Source organism: Tetranychus urticae, chromosome 1, assembly GCF_039701765.1.
Source record: "Tetranychus urticae isolate SD_2017Ah chromosome 1, NJAU_TeUrti_SD_1.0, whole genome shotgun sequence".
Taxonomy (NCBI): Eukaryota; Metazoa; Arthropoda; class Arachnida; order Trombidiformes; family Tetranychidae; genus Tetranychus; species Tetranychus urticae.
This window is the reverse complement of record NC_142958.1, coordinates 9,508,953-9,521,703: the sequence shown is the minus strand read 5'-3', so window position 1 is coordinate 9,521,703 and position 12,751 is coordinate 9,508,953. Positions and strand designations below refer to the sequence as shown.

The following is a 12,751-nucleotide window of genomic DNA, read 5'->3' as shown; positions in this document are numbered from 1 at the left end:
ATATTTCAAGATATTAACCCTTAAAGCCAACAATAGTGACTTTTCAACTAGTTTGCCGTTTAAATAAAGTGATCCCATTGTCCGAACTTACTGAGCCTAAAAATTATCTCAATCTCTGATAAAAGTATCCATTTATGATTAATCTGATGAGAAGTTAATGGTATTTCCCAGGAAAATTAAAAGTAAATACGTTTTCGCACAGACTTTAATCAATTTAGCTTTCACTTCTTTACCATTAAAAGGTGATTTTGATTCACTTGGATGATTCGGCATAACTTTGAACAAAGAGCAATCCTTAACCTTAGCATTTCAAGGTGTCTACATAGACCAACGTTGGAAATCAATATCGACAAAATATCAATTCAACATTCTGTAATCACAAGAGTTGAACAAAGGTTGTAACTTCGATCGGCTTTTTCCCCTTTTGCAGATTTTTTCAGTGATAAATTAAAATTCAAGCTTTCGATTGATGTCAATTTTTCTTGACACTCAATTGTTGATCATTTTTAATAAACAATTGCATTATGTTCATTAGGTTCACAAGGTATTCACCTTGGAAAAAATTTACTATTAAATAAATAAATTAATAAATTAATTAATTGAAATAAATCGAGAGATGCATATTCACGTTATATAATAGTAAGGAAAGAAACAAGCTCAGACTAACTCTTTAGTTTAAATAACCTTAGTTGATGTGTTCAATTTACCTCTCTCATTGTCAGATGCGACAGTTTAACTATTAAATCAACTCATAAGAATATGTATATTTGTCTATTTGTTGGAAAACAGCAAATTTTATATTATTTTTGCATAAATATTTGCATCAGCATTATTTTGTTTGTTTTTTGCATTTGAAAAAAGTGTTTCTTTTCGGGCCAATCTGTTTAATTGAGGCCAAAGCTTTTGGTACTTTGTTACTTTAACATCTTGTATGCATCTAAGAAGTTTTGTTGTTCAACTCAACTATTAATATTAATTATTACATCTTCTGAAGGAATGGAGAAAAATATTGAAAATCTAGTTGAAACATAGTTATTAAGGGTTTATTGGTCAGTTTAATGTGCTTCATTTGTAACAGGCTCATATGTTGTTCGGTTTTAATACTTATTAAGACACATCTAGAAGAGATGGTACTATTGAAGCTTTTGTTTGTAGCACAAACGCAAAATCAAATTCATGGTTTTCTCAAGTTTCTCAACATTCGGATGAATTTTTTCGAATTTTACAAACTTTTTGAAGGTGAGTTTTATCATTATTAATGTTTATTTACCGTTTTCTCAATTCATTGTTTTAAAATGACCGTTTACCCGAGCGTATTGTTATCTATTGCGATGGTGTTTCAGAATGACAAACTATCTTTATTTATGAAACCGAAATTATCAAAATATTGTCTTTTCTTCGTGAACATGATGATCTCAAAGATGCTGTAATTTCATTCACAATTGTTAAGCGAGTTGCAAACATTACTTTTATAACCTAATTTTACAGAGAAAAGATCTAAACTTATGTTCATTTTTTGATTATTTTGTCTTTTTTTCTATTTTGTTGAAATAATAAAAGGAACCGAATCCAGCCAAGTATTAGTCGATTCCTAAACAAGTAAATACTAGGTAGCGAATCCGAGTGAATGTCCTGATTTGTCCAACTTTAATGAATGTCTATCAGTAGTTGTCAAATTTTAACTCTCAACTCAGCTCATTGAGTGAAATTGAAACAAGGCTCATTTACCAAGGGGCATGCGAGTTTAACCTCGAGTTCTTAGATAACGATCAACTTGGTATGTATTATAACCAATCTCTGCAAGCATCCGTATCCTCCAAACACAAGGTGAATAAAAATATTGTTCAACATTGAACTCCATGAAAATCTCGGACGCTTCCATATACAACTCTGATTCCAATAGTGGTTGGACAAGTTGAGTTTCTAGTGGACTACTAGAAAGGACTAACCCAAGCAAACGGTTACGTAGGGTTAACTTTGTTTAAAATCATTGGACTACTGGTTTTTGAACTGAGATGAGAGGTTAAGTATGCTTTTATTTATTTTTGCTTTTGGGACTACTAGACTTCACAGCAGTCCCGTAAGTCCCAGCCACTAGTCCATTTGAAACACATTCAATGATAGAGCTTTTTCTGGATTTCTCTTTGGTAGTCCAGAAGGTGCTTAAATCATCAAAGGGATACGCGACGCAAGCTGAATTTCATGATGAACTGGAGAAGGACCGGGCAATGGGATCGGCTCCAACCTATCACTGAGGGGGTAACTTCCCGACCATTCATTCGAGATAGGACTCGTGCCTTAAGAGCGGAGATTGGCCCAACTGATTCTTCATTTTCAGAAGACGCGGATGATGAGGAAGAAGAAGAAGAGGAAGACTCCCTAAGATGCTGACGAAGGAACGGGTGGACTCGGTAGTCCTGCCAAGACTACACGCGGATTTAATGCCTGGACTACTGGGTTTTGTTCTTGGACTTCTATTCGGTTAATCCTGATTTGAAAGTTTGCGCCATTGGCTCGACACAATCTGTAAGAAGGATTGTTAAGTATATAGTAAGGGAGAAATGAAACAATTAAGTAATATAATATTGAAGATATTGGTAATGAAGAGTAATGTACTCGTTGGATATTGAAAATATTGTGACAAAATTGATGTCAAGTTTGTGTTTTTAGATGGTCATTTGTTCATTAAAAGATTAGGGTCATTCGTTTATCGTAGTTGAGTGAATGTAAGATGGAAAAATTTTGTTTACTATTATCATGGACTTTTGTGCTTTAAAGTTGATCGTGAGAACAAATAATAAGACCCTTGTCCATAAAGGACGGTAAGGTGCTGCTGTACAGTGTAACAATGTTAATGTCTTGAAAAATAAGTGGATAAAAATGACTTACTTTTTCTTTACGAGACATATCTGTTTGATATTTTGTTGAAATAAACAATTTGAAATTGCGTTGAAATTTTGTAGAAAGTTGTTGTTATCGGTAGCAACACTTTTTGAAAAGTGATCACAATTTTCCTTTGCTTTAAAAGTCGTTTTAAAGTGTATGAGAGTCCTCAGAGATGAGATTACGGACTCAAAGTAGATTCGTTAACATTCAGAACCCGAGGTTAAGATTTTATGTAAAACTGTTAAGAAAATTTAACAAAAAACTAGTTGAAAAAAGTTTTGCCACTTTTCTACATCTTTCCGAGGTGTAAAAAGGCAATTATTTTGTTGATATTAGCCCGAATTTGATTTTTTCATTAATATTTAATGCTAAATAATGTTAAAACAAAAAAGGTCAAATCAATTCTATCTTTCCTAGCAAACCGTAAAATATACTTCAAACCCTTATATTTTCTTAGCCATAGACATGAGTCGCATACTCCACACTTTCTTACTCATTAGAGTCATATTCCCGGCTTTACTGCTAAACTAACAGCGCATCGTTGCTAATTAGACTAAAATATTTAAGATGTTGATTAGACACCAATAAGTTACAAATCGATGTTATCACTAAAAATGAATAGTTCATTGAAAATTGTTATAATAGATGGAGACAGCATCTCAGGTTATTTCAACTGAACTAGGATTCATCGATAGAGTTGTTCGGTATTGTAAACTATCAACCGAATAATAACCAACCTCAGAAAAAATATTAATAGCAAAATATTATCGAAAATACAAATTAAAAATACCGAAAATTTACTAACGTTTATCGAAAAACATTAGAGAAATGAGCTGAAAACTTTTAACTGAAGACATCAATAGATTCACATGTTCAGTTTTATGCGTCTAAACAATTCATGTCAGATGGAATTTTACGTTTCTTTGATCTAATGAGTTTCTGATGAAAACTTTCATCTACACAATTACATGTAAATTCACTCTCTGAACTCCGAAATTGTGGTTCTAAATCAGCTCAAAAATGATCGATAGCCTGGTTGAGCTGAGTAATCGATAATTATCGATATTATTATCGATACCGAGTAACTCAAGTGTTTGGGTAAACCATAACATGGTTACCATATTGAAAAATGAATTGGAAATTTGTTTTATTTAAATTATTAAATATTTGATTGGCTATTTAACATGCTGTTATCTAGATTATTTTTCAGAGGAATTTCATCCTCAGTTAAAGTTTGTGAGAGCCAGTTTTTCAAGCGGCTGATTCCTGTTGATGAATATTGTGAGCGACAAGCAAAACTTGTCAATTTGATTGTTAATCATGTCAAGAAAAATAACTTTTCGTACTCTAATGTCGGCTCCTTGATCGTTGTTAGTGGTGCTAAAAGGATGTACACAGCAGATACCAGAATTCCCACCATCCATTTCAAGCAAAATTCAGATTTCCTCTACTTAACCGGGTTGAATACTAAGGAAGCTGCTCATACTGTTTTGATTATTCTTGGTCCTGATGCAAAATCAAAGTTATTTCAGTCATTTTTGTTTGTTCCTTTTTCTAGTCAATTGCAGTTAATTTGGGAAGGCGAAGGACTCAAAGATGGTCATTATCAGTCTCATCTATCTCAAATTTCACATGTTGTGGAAGACATCTCCAAGTTGCCGCAATTTTTAAAAAGCCACTCAGATAGACCAATTTTTATGTGTCGAGCTGGTCTTGAATTGATTCCACCTACTATAAGTGGCCACAAAGCCGGCATGGATCAAGATACACCAATTAAACCTCTTGATGGTTATAAAACTTTTGATTTATCTCCATTCATTGATAGACTTCGCTTATTCAAATCTCCAAATGAAGTGAATGCTATGCGACGGACGTGTACCATTGGAGCTGAAGCTGTAAATGCAACAAGAATATGGTCACAAACTCAATTAGAATCAAATAAAAAAAATTATGGAATCCAAGGGGTTAGTGAAAATCAAATTGCTGCGGAATTTGAATTTGCAGCTCGTTCTGCTGGTGCTGTTAAGCCATCTTATCCTCCTGTTGTTGCTGGTGGACCGAGGACAACAATTATTCATTATGGCGCCAATGATAAACTTGTTTATCCAAATGAATGGATTCTTATGGATGCTGGATGTGAGGACATAGAAGGTTACATCAGTGACATCACAAGATGCTGGCCAATTTTAGCATCGGAATCAAATTCAAAGAATCGAATCAGTCAAGCATTATACGAAGCTCTTTGTGAAGTTCATCAACAGATAGTAGTTTATTTGGAGAACCGGGCGCTAGAAACTTCATTGAATGATCTCTATCACTTAATGTGCCATCTTCTAGGGTCAGTTTTAAGTGAATTTAATCTTTGCCCAAGTGGTGATCAAGCAGCCCTACTAGCTGATCATTTCTGTCCTCACCATGTTTCTCATTATCTTGGATTAGATGTTCACGATACACCCACAGTCAATCGCGATATAAACTTGGAGCCAGGAATGTGCTTCACAATCGAACCTGGTCTTTACTTTAGAAAAGGCGATTCAAGAATTAAAGAAGAGTTTGAAGGAATTGGATTGAGAGTCGAAGACAATTACATCATAAATGCAAATGGAAAACCAGAAAATCTAACCGCTGGCGTTTCCCAGATTTTCTCATCTTGATCATTATATTCCATCATTAATTTCACCACTGTTTGTGCCTTTTTTAAACATAACATATAGTTTAGAGTATTGTTAAAAGTTTCAAATTTAAAATTGTTGATGTAGTTTTCATATGTTTTTACATTTGATAAATTTCAACAGATTACTTGCCTATTAATATCTTTCTTTCATTCATCGTTCCGACAATGATGTAATTTCTTGTAATACAATATCTAACGTGAAAAAAGATATTACTCATCAACTTGTTTTTCCTATCTCTTATTCCGCATTTGAGAAAATCTAATTCTTTCATTTTTCCAATAATGAAAATGTTATCATTTGATCATATTATGGAACTATCGAAAAAACCCTCGAAATGTTTACATCATCGTTATTGTACTTGTGATTGCTGTTTATATCTTCATTGAGGATATCCTTGGATTACAACGTTTGGAAACCGGAAGACCTTAAGTTTAACACAAGACAACATGTTTCATGATTGATCGCAATCAAAAAATGCAATTTACACGGACAACAATGGAACTTGAAATGGATCTTTTGTTAATTGTCACCATCAAGGAGTTTTTTGAAGAACAATTGAAACCAATGAACAAATAATGAGTAAAAATGTATTTCTGGATTCACTAAAGATGCTGACAACTCTAAGATAAAGATGACAATTTATCAAATGCTTTGATTTCAATTTTTTTCTTGACGATTTGACTGAAAAAAGAAACAATTATTCAATAATGTAAAGTTCAATGGTTCGACAAGTCAAAAATATGAAGGAATTTTTTCAAGGACAATTCAGCAAACCTTTGACGATAAAAATATAAACTCAGCTAAATAATGGACCCAATGCAATTTATTTTTGCAATTAATAGATTCTCTGGATCATCTTAATGGCTGGTCTGAACCGGCAAAACCTGAGTCTCATCATCATCATCAATTCGCTCACTCAATTCATTTTCTTCATTCTCAACTTTTTTTTCTGCTCAGACTCTGAAGCAATTGAATCTTATAGTATTTTTTGAGTTTGGGTTCACTGGAAAATGATGATCATGATAATGATGCGGTGGATGATAAGTGAGTAAGTAAGTGAGAAAATACGATTGGTTTGAAAGAGCGTGATCCACACATAATTTGAGTTACAACCATCTTCTAATCTCATCTTTTCTCTTATTTTGCCCACTTTATTTTCATTTTTGCTCATTTAATTCTGTTTAGTTGAAAAACATTTCTTCGCCATCACCAACACTACTTTCGTTACCATCTTTACATTCAATATCCTCTTCAATTCATTGAAAGTAACCCTATTTCACCACACTATTCAACATTACTTGTCCATATTTACATTATGTGTCCAGTTTTGCATTTTACTCTCAACATTTGTTGAAAATGTATCTCATGTTTACAAATTCAATCCATTTTAATTGTAACCACTTGTGGTAAGTATCATTTAATCAAAGATACTCTGACCTTTCCCTAAACCTTTGATCTTTAGTCTTTTGCTTTTATCATTGAGACAATTTAACTTCAGATTATTGTCAGGATTCTCTTCAATTAGTCCTTGTTGACTAGCTGATTGTGCTGGTTAACAGTGTTTGTTGATCAAGTGAAAAGTGACGCTTCTTCAATTTAAAGTAGTTACAATGATCCAAATTAATAACCTCTTTCAACCACAACAATCTTTAACAAAGTGAGTTCAAAATACATTCTATAATTGATCCATATTTCATTTAGTTGTCTTTTCGCCTGAATTCAACATTATTCCAATATCAAAATCCAAAGCTCAATATCATTTGATAATGCATGCAGACAGCAAGGAGAAACAGTGAAACCGCCAAAATCATGCCCATAAGTATTGCCATGTTGAGACTCCAATCCGGCATTGAGTTTTGTTTCTCCTTTTCATTGATTGTATTTCACTTTTACCCATGAATATCGTACAGTCACAAGAATAGCTTTCAACTGATAGAGAAACAAAATGTACAGTTAGAATAAAAATAATCCTAACCAGCATGGAGTCATGATCTTTGGAGTCAAGGTGACCCAGAAAACATGCTACTATTCATCTCTCTGTCTCTCCAGGTTTCTTCATCCTCATCTTCATCTTTGCCTCACTTATTGAACAAAATTTGTTTCTGTTTCCATCTTTTAGTGCAATAGTCTTGCGTCACTTAACCACCAATTTTGTGATTTAAAGTGAGCAAATTGAAGAGCAGAAACAAATCAAACAAAATCAATACAATTATAATATTATTGATAAATATTATTCAACTAATTTCGATAAGAAGTTATACAATTTAGTAAATCGGGCAAAGCCCAAGTTACATCATACAACATTGAAACAACCTAAAGGACTAATCAAGATGAGGAAAAAGCTGCCTTAGGACTTGATTTATCATATTAGGTACTGATTGTCAACTCGATTGTGAACCTCTTTCATGATTAACCTTGAGTTTCTCTTCTGATTCTGGTTAACATTGTCTTGATCGTCATCTCATAATATTTTCAATCAATTTTCTCATTTCAACTGTAATTATTTCACATACGAATTTTGATTTGCCATTATCAACCATTTTTATTCCGATATTTGATATGGTTTAATGGTTGAGAATAAATTAAATTGTAATAGAATAACTTTTCGCTCTCTCCTTCACCTAACCATTGTAAGAAAATTACAATTAACTAGTCAACCTTAGACTTTTTTTTGCCTTTAATTTACTTGAAATAAACTAGAACACTTGGCAATGAATGAGCTTTTAAGATGGAAATGATTAAGAAACTTTTAAAGCTCAAGATGAGCTCAGAATGAAAATAGAAATGACAATTTCAACTGGCAAAGTCAATATTCCAGGGCTTTGCTCAATTTTATTGTTTTATTTTACCTTTGGTGGTTAATTTGATCCAGGGTAACTTATTGACACTTGCTCCAGTAATAGATTCAGGTAAATATTGTCTAAATGAATTATTTAAACAATTTATCTTGATAATTCAGATTTAGCTGTGATATAAATAAGGAATCCTGGAAATGAGCTTATTACCTCAATAAACAGGCAATAGTAAACAAATTGAAGCATGAGTTTCGGATGGTGAAGATAACGCAAGATAACGCAATTTAAGGTTTCCTTGTGTAAAGGTACAATTTTGCGTTATCGAGAAATCCTTGATTCTTGATTTCCTTGTGAAAAAAACAACAGATGATTGCCAGAAGGAAAGTTTTCAAAATTGAGATAACACTCTTTTAGGGAAAACAGGTCTTACTAGGGTTACAGTCTAGTTGTACAAACACAAGGCGTAACCAGAACTGACGATTTCCACTTTGAATACTATTCATTGAATTGTCATGAGAAGAGCAAAAAAGCGGGAAATGAATTTGATCGATAAGTCGATATAAACATGAGAGGAAAATCAATGTTTACAATTATTCAATGAGTATACTGAATGATAGAAGGATAGTAAAATTGATAACAGTGACAAAATATATAGATTGATATGGTTTTAAACTTACTAAGAGGTTTGTAATCAATTGCTTACTCTAGTTACCTTGTCACCCAGTTTAACAGTGATTTAGTTATTTTTCCCTCTCTATTGGTTAAACATCTATCATTTAATCAACTTGTTAACCCATTATCCAAAATCATTAATTGTGTTCAATTAATGACTAGTTATTAATCTTGTGATTTTAAAAGAAATAACAAGAACAACCTCAATCTCAACCGTCACCAATCAAAAGTCATCTGCTTTATTTTTGTCAAGTATTTTTTTCAATTGTTGTATTTAACCGAGAATGTCAAAGGTTTTCCTCTTAATTGATCTATGTTGAGTGTGTAATTAAGGTCCATCAACAATCAACAACAACAAAATCAACATCAAAATCAATTTAAATCTTGATTCCCTCTAAAAGAGGCAAAAAGTGTCATCTTTTAAATAAAATTGTGTCTTCAGTGCGCTTTTTCACAGTTGCTTCTTAGTCTCTCCACTGCTTTCACCAACACCACTTGCTATGATCTCCCATAATGTTGACACTTTGTAATTGTTCAACTAATTGTAATTGTAACTAATCATTTCTTTAATGCCTTTTCATTTTTTGTTTACAGTTTCCATTGTCATAATTTAAATACTTTTACAGCCTGTACACTCAAGTCTTAAACACTCTTCATTGTAACAACCAGGAAAATCATCTTCACCTCTATTTTGAAACATGTTGGATGTAGACTCATCAACCGTTATTGCCATTGTGGTTGCTTCTTACATCATTGCCTTCTTCTTAGCCTTTGGTGTTGGTGCTAACGATGTGGCTAACAGTTTTGGTACCTCAGTTGGATCTGGTGTATTAACTATTAGACAAGCATGCTTTTTGGCAACCATTTTTGAAATATCCGGTGCTGCTTTGCTAGGTAATATGAGAAGTTAAATGGAATCAATTATCTATTAATGATTGCTTGCCATTAACAATTTAACTCAACTTTAACAACGCTATGTTGCCATTATCATTATCATCTCACATTTCATATGTGCTTGTGGTTTGCAACTTTCACTTGTTTCTAATCTTGTCTCTCTTTTTGTTTAATTTAGGTTATAAAGTTTCTGAAACAGTGAGGCTTGGGGTTTTTGACATTGAACTGTACAAAGATGAAGAGCAAACTCTTATGTTGGGTTATCTGTCTGCATTGATTGGTAAGCAACCCAATAATACCAATGACAATCACTCTGTCAAACCAGAAAATGAAATGGAAGAGATTTCCATAAAAAGAGATATTCACGATGAAATTGCCTCTTCTCACTCTTCCTTGTTCATTTATCATTTGATTTTTCTCATCTTTTTACAGGCGGTGCAATATGGAATTTGGCGGCAACATTTCTTGGTCTTCCAATTTCTGGAACACACAGCATCATTGGGGCTGTCCTGGGATTCACCTTAGTGCCCAAGGGTTTCTCAGGAATGAAATGGAATAATTTACTTTGGGTTACTTCATCATGGGTTATCTCACCCTTTTTATCAGGAATAATCTCAATCATTATCACATTTTTCATCATAAAATTCATCACTGAGAAGGTAAGCAAATGTGAAAACCTTTAAACTTATTTTTTTCTATTCGATTTTCATTTTCAATTTTTCTAATCTTAGCCTGAACCATTGGAATCTGGTTTATTATCTTTACCCTTCTTTTACGGTGCCACAATTTTAGTCAACTTGTTTACCATTTTACACGACGGTCCATCTTTCCTCTATCTGGACCAGCTTACCTGGTGGGCTGCTCTTTTGATTGCCTCTTTCTTTGCCATCTCAGTTGGTTTGGTTGTCTGGTTTGTTGTGGTTCCAATGCAGAGGAAAAGAATCCATGATTCTGCTGATTTCATTCAAAAAGGTTATTACCCTTATAAGCAAGAAAAAAACAAACTTTCCATTTCTTTACCTCTCAACTAGCATGTTAGATCTTTGATCTACCCCAGAGGGGTTTTAGATAATATGGCAAAGGGTGCGTCAACATTGATGCCATTTTGAATAGCTTGAATAATTACTCGTCAAGTTGATGTTTCATCTTTTCTTCTTTGCCTTCTTCCATTTACGAAGTTTTAAACACTAATCAATTTCATCTTTTGATACACTTTGCAGATGTGTGCCAAGAAAAGCAACCAATCGATAATATCGCTGAAGAAAAAACTAATGGAGCTGTGATAGCTATGGAATCAATGACACTTAAATCAACTCACGATGTGGAGTCGGCTAAAATAGAAGTAATTTTCAGCATTGAGTCAAATTTTAATTTATACAGAAATGTAATTTTCACATTTATACTTTTCTTTCCAGGCTGAAAATTGCACTGCCAATGAGAAAATGAATAATTCTGGTGGAGATGCTTTTAACTCTGAAAAACCTGAAATAGCAACTTTGTTCAAATATTTACAAATATTGACAGCTTGTTTTGGTTCATTTGCACATGGAGCTAACGACGTTAGGTAATAATGCATCACAATAATCAATCTTGAAATACAGACCTAAAGATAAAAAAATCAATGTTGTAATGGTTATTTACTATCTTAATGAAAAAAGTAGCACTCATTTTGATCAAGACTACCATAAAGAGCTAATACCATGTAATTGGCAGAATGTCTGGAGTTAAAAATGAAATGATCATTATTTCACTGGAAATTGTTTTTGTCTTAATCTTATCCAGCTTTTTATTGATTTTTACTTGCAATGAAAATAATTTTCTTTTGTTCTCTCTCTCCCTCTCACCATGCAGCAATGCCATAGGACCATTAATTGCTGTTGTCTTGATTCATCAAGAAGGAAACGTCTTCCAAACAGGTCAATCACCTTATTATTTAATGATTTATGGTGGAATTGGTATTTCTGTTGGCCTTATTGTCTGGGGCAGTAAAGTAATTAAAACCATTGGCTCTGATTTAACCACAATCACACCATCAACTGGATTCAGCATTGAAATTGGTTCAGCAGCGACCGTCCTTTTAGCCTCCAAAGCTGGTATACCCATAAGCACGACTCATTGTAAAGTTGGATCAGTAATCTGTGTAGGTGCCTTTCGAGCTCGTGCTCTTGGTTATCGAGAACCTAAAAAATCGGTTGACTGGAAGCTTTTTGGTAACATAGCAATGGCTTGGATTTTAACAGTTCCATTAACGGCTGTTTTCTCGGCTGCTTCAATGTATATATTGACTTCATTGGTGCCTTCACAGAAGTCTCAGCCATCTTCATTTTTCTAATGACCACAAACAAAATGCTCAGTCAGTCATTGTTTTTTTTGCATTTTTAATTATAATCAAATTGATTTCTCTTTTTTTAATATATCTCTCATTCCATCCAATCCATAGCGAAGGAGCAAAAACATCTCATTGTGATATATATTATTACTACAATCTATTTTAATCTCTTTTTTATTATAAATAACTTTTAAGGTTGATTTTAAAGTGTAGATTAAATTTCATCAAAAAATTTTGATCCAAACAACAGAATGACTAAGTAATTAACTTTTAATTAAAATGTATTACTGAGTTTTATTGTATGGCTAACCTGATTTGGCTGAATGGAGAGACTGGATGCAACAATGATAGGTTTTCATTTCAAAATGATTATATTTTTCATTTGCAAATATGGACCAATTTTACATGTTATTGTTTTAAATAAGGATAAATTGGCTGAAATGTGATTCAATTATTCTGATTAATTCAGGTCTCAATCCGATTAGAAACGAAAGAAAGTA

General features: G+C 33.0%; 2 protein-coding genes across 9 annotated transcripts; both read left to right on the top strand.

The window, feature by feature from the left end:
* The first annotated feature begins 3,970 nt into the window (after positions 1-3,970).
* Positions 3,971-12,548, top strand: NaPi-III (Na[+]-dependent inorganic phosphate cotransporter type III). Of its 8 annotated transcripts, none has more exons than XM_089270149.1 (9): positions 3,971-6,613; positions 6,747-6,967; positions 9,623-9,922; positions 10,101-10,202; positions 10,355-10,581; positions 10,654-10,894; positions 11,143-11,264; positions 11,338-11,486; positions 11,774-12,548. In XM_089270149.1, exons 3-9 carry the CDS (start codon positions 9,727-9,729, stop codon positions 12,252-12,254), a joined length of 1,518 nt encoding a protein of 505 aa, XP_089126275.1. In that variant the 5' UTR covers positions 3,971-6,613; positions 6,747-6,967; positions 9,623-9,726; the 3' UTR covers positions 12,255-12,548. The 8 variants fall into 8 exon arrangements, with proteins under 8 accessions (XP_089126275.1, XP_089126274.1, XP_015788481.2 ...); XM_089270148.1 differs by having other exon boundaries at positions 3,997-6,609; XM_015932995.3 differs by lacking the exon at positions 3,971-6,613 and having other exon boundaries at positions 6,678-6,967.
* Positions 4,071-5,693, top strand: LOC107365482 (xaa-Pro aminopeptidase 3). Its single transcript, XM_015932998.3, has one exon. It carries the CDS (start codon positions 4,071-4,073, stop codon positions 5,538-5,540), a length of 1,470 nt encoding a protein of 489 aa, XP_015788484.1. The 3' UTR covers positions 5,541-5,693.
* Positions 12,549-12,751: the final 203 nt, after the last annotated feature.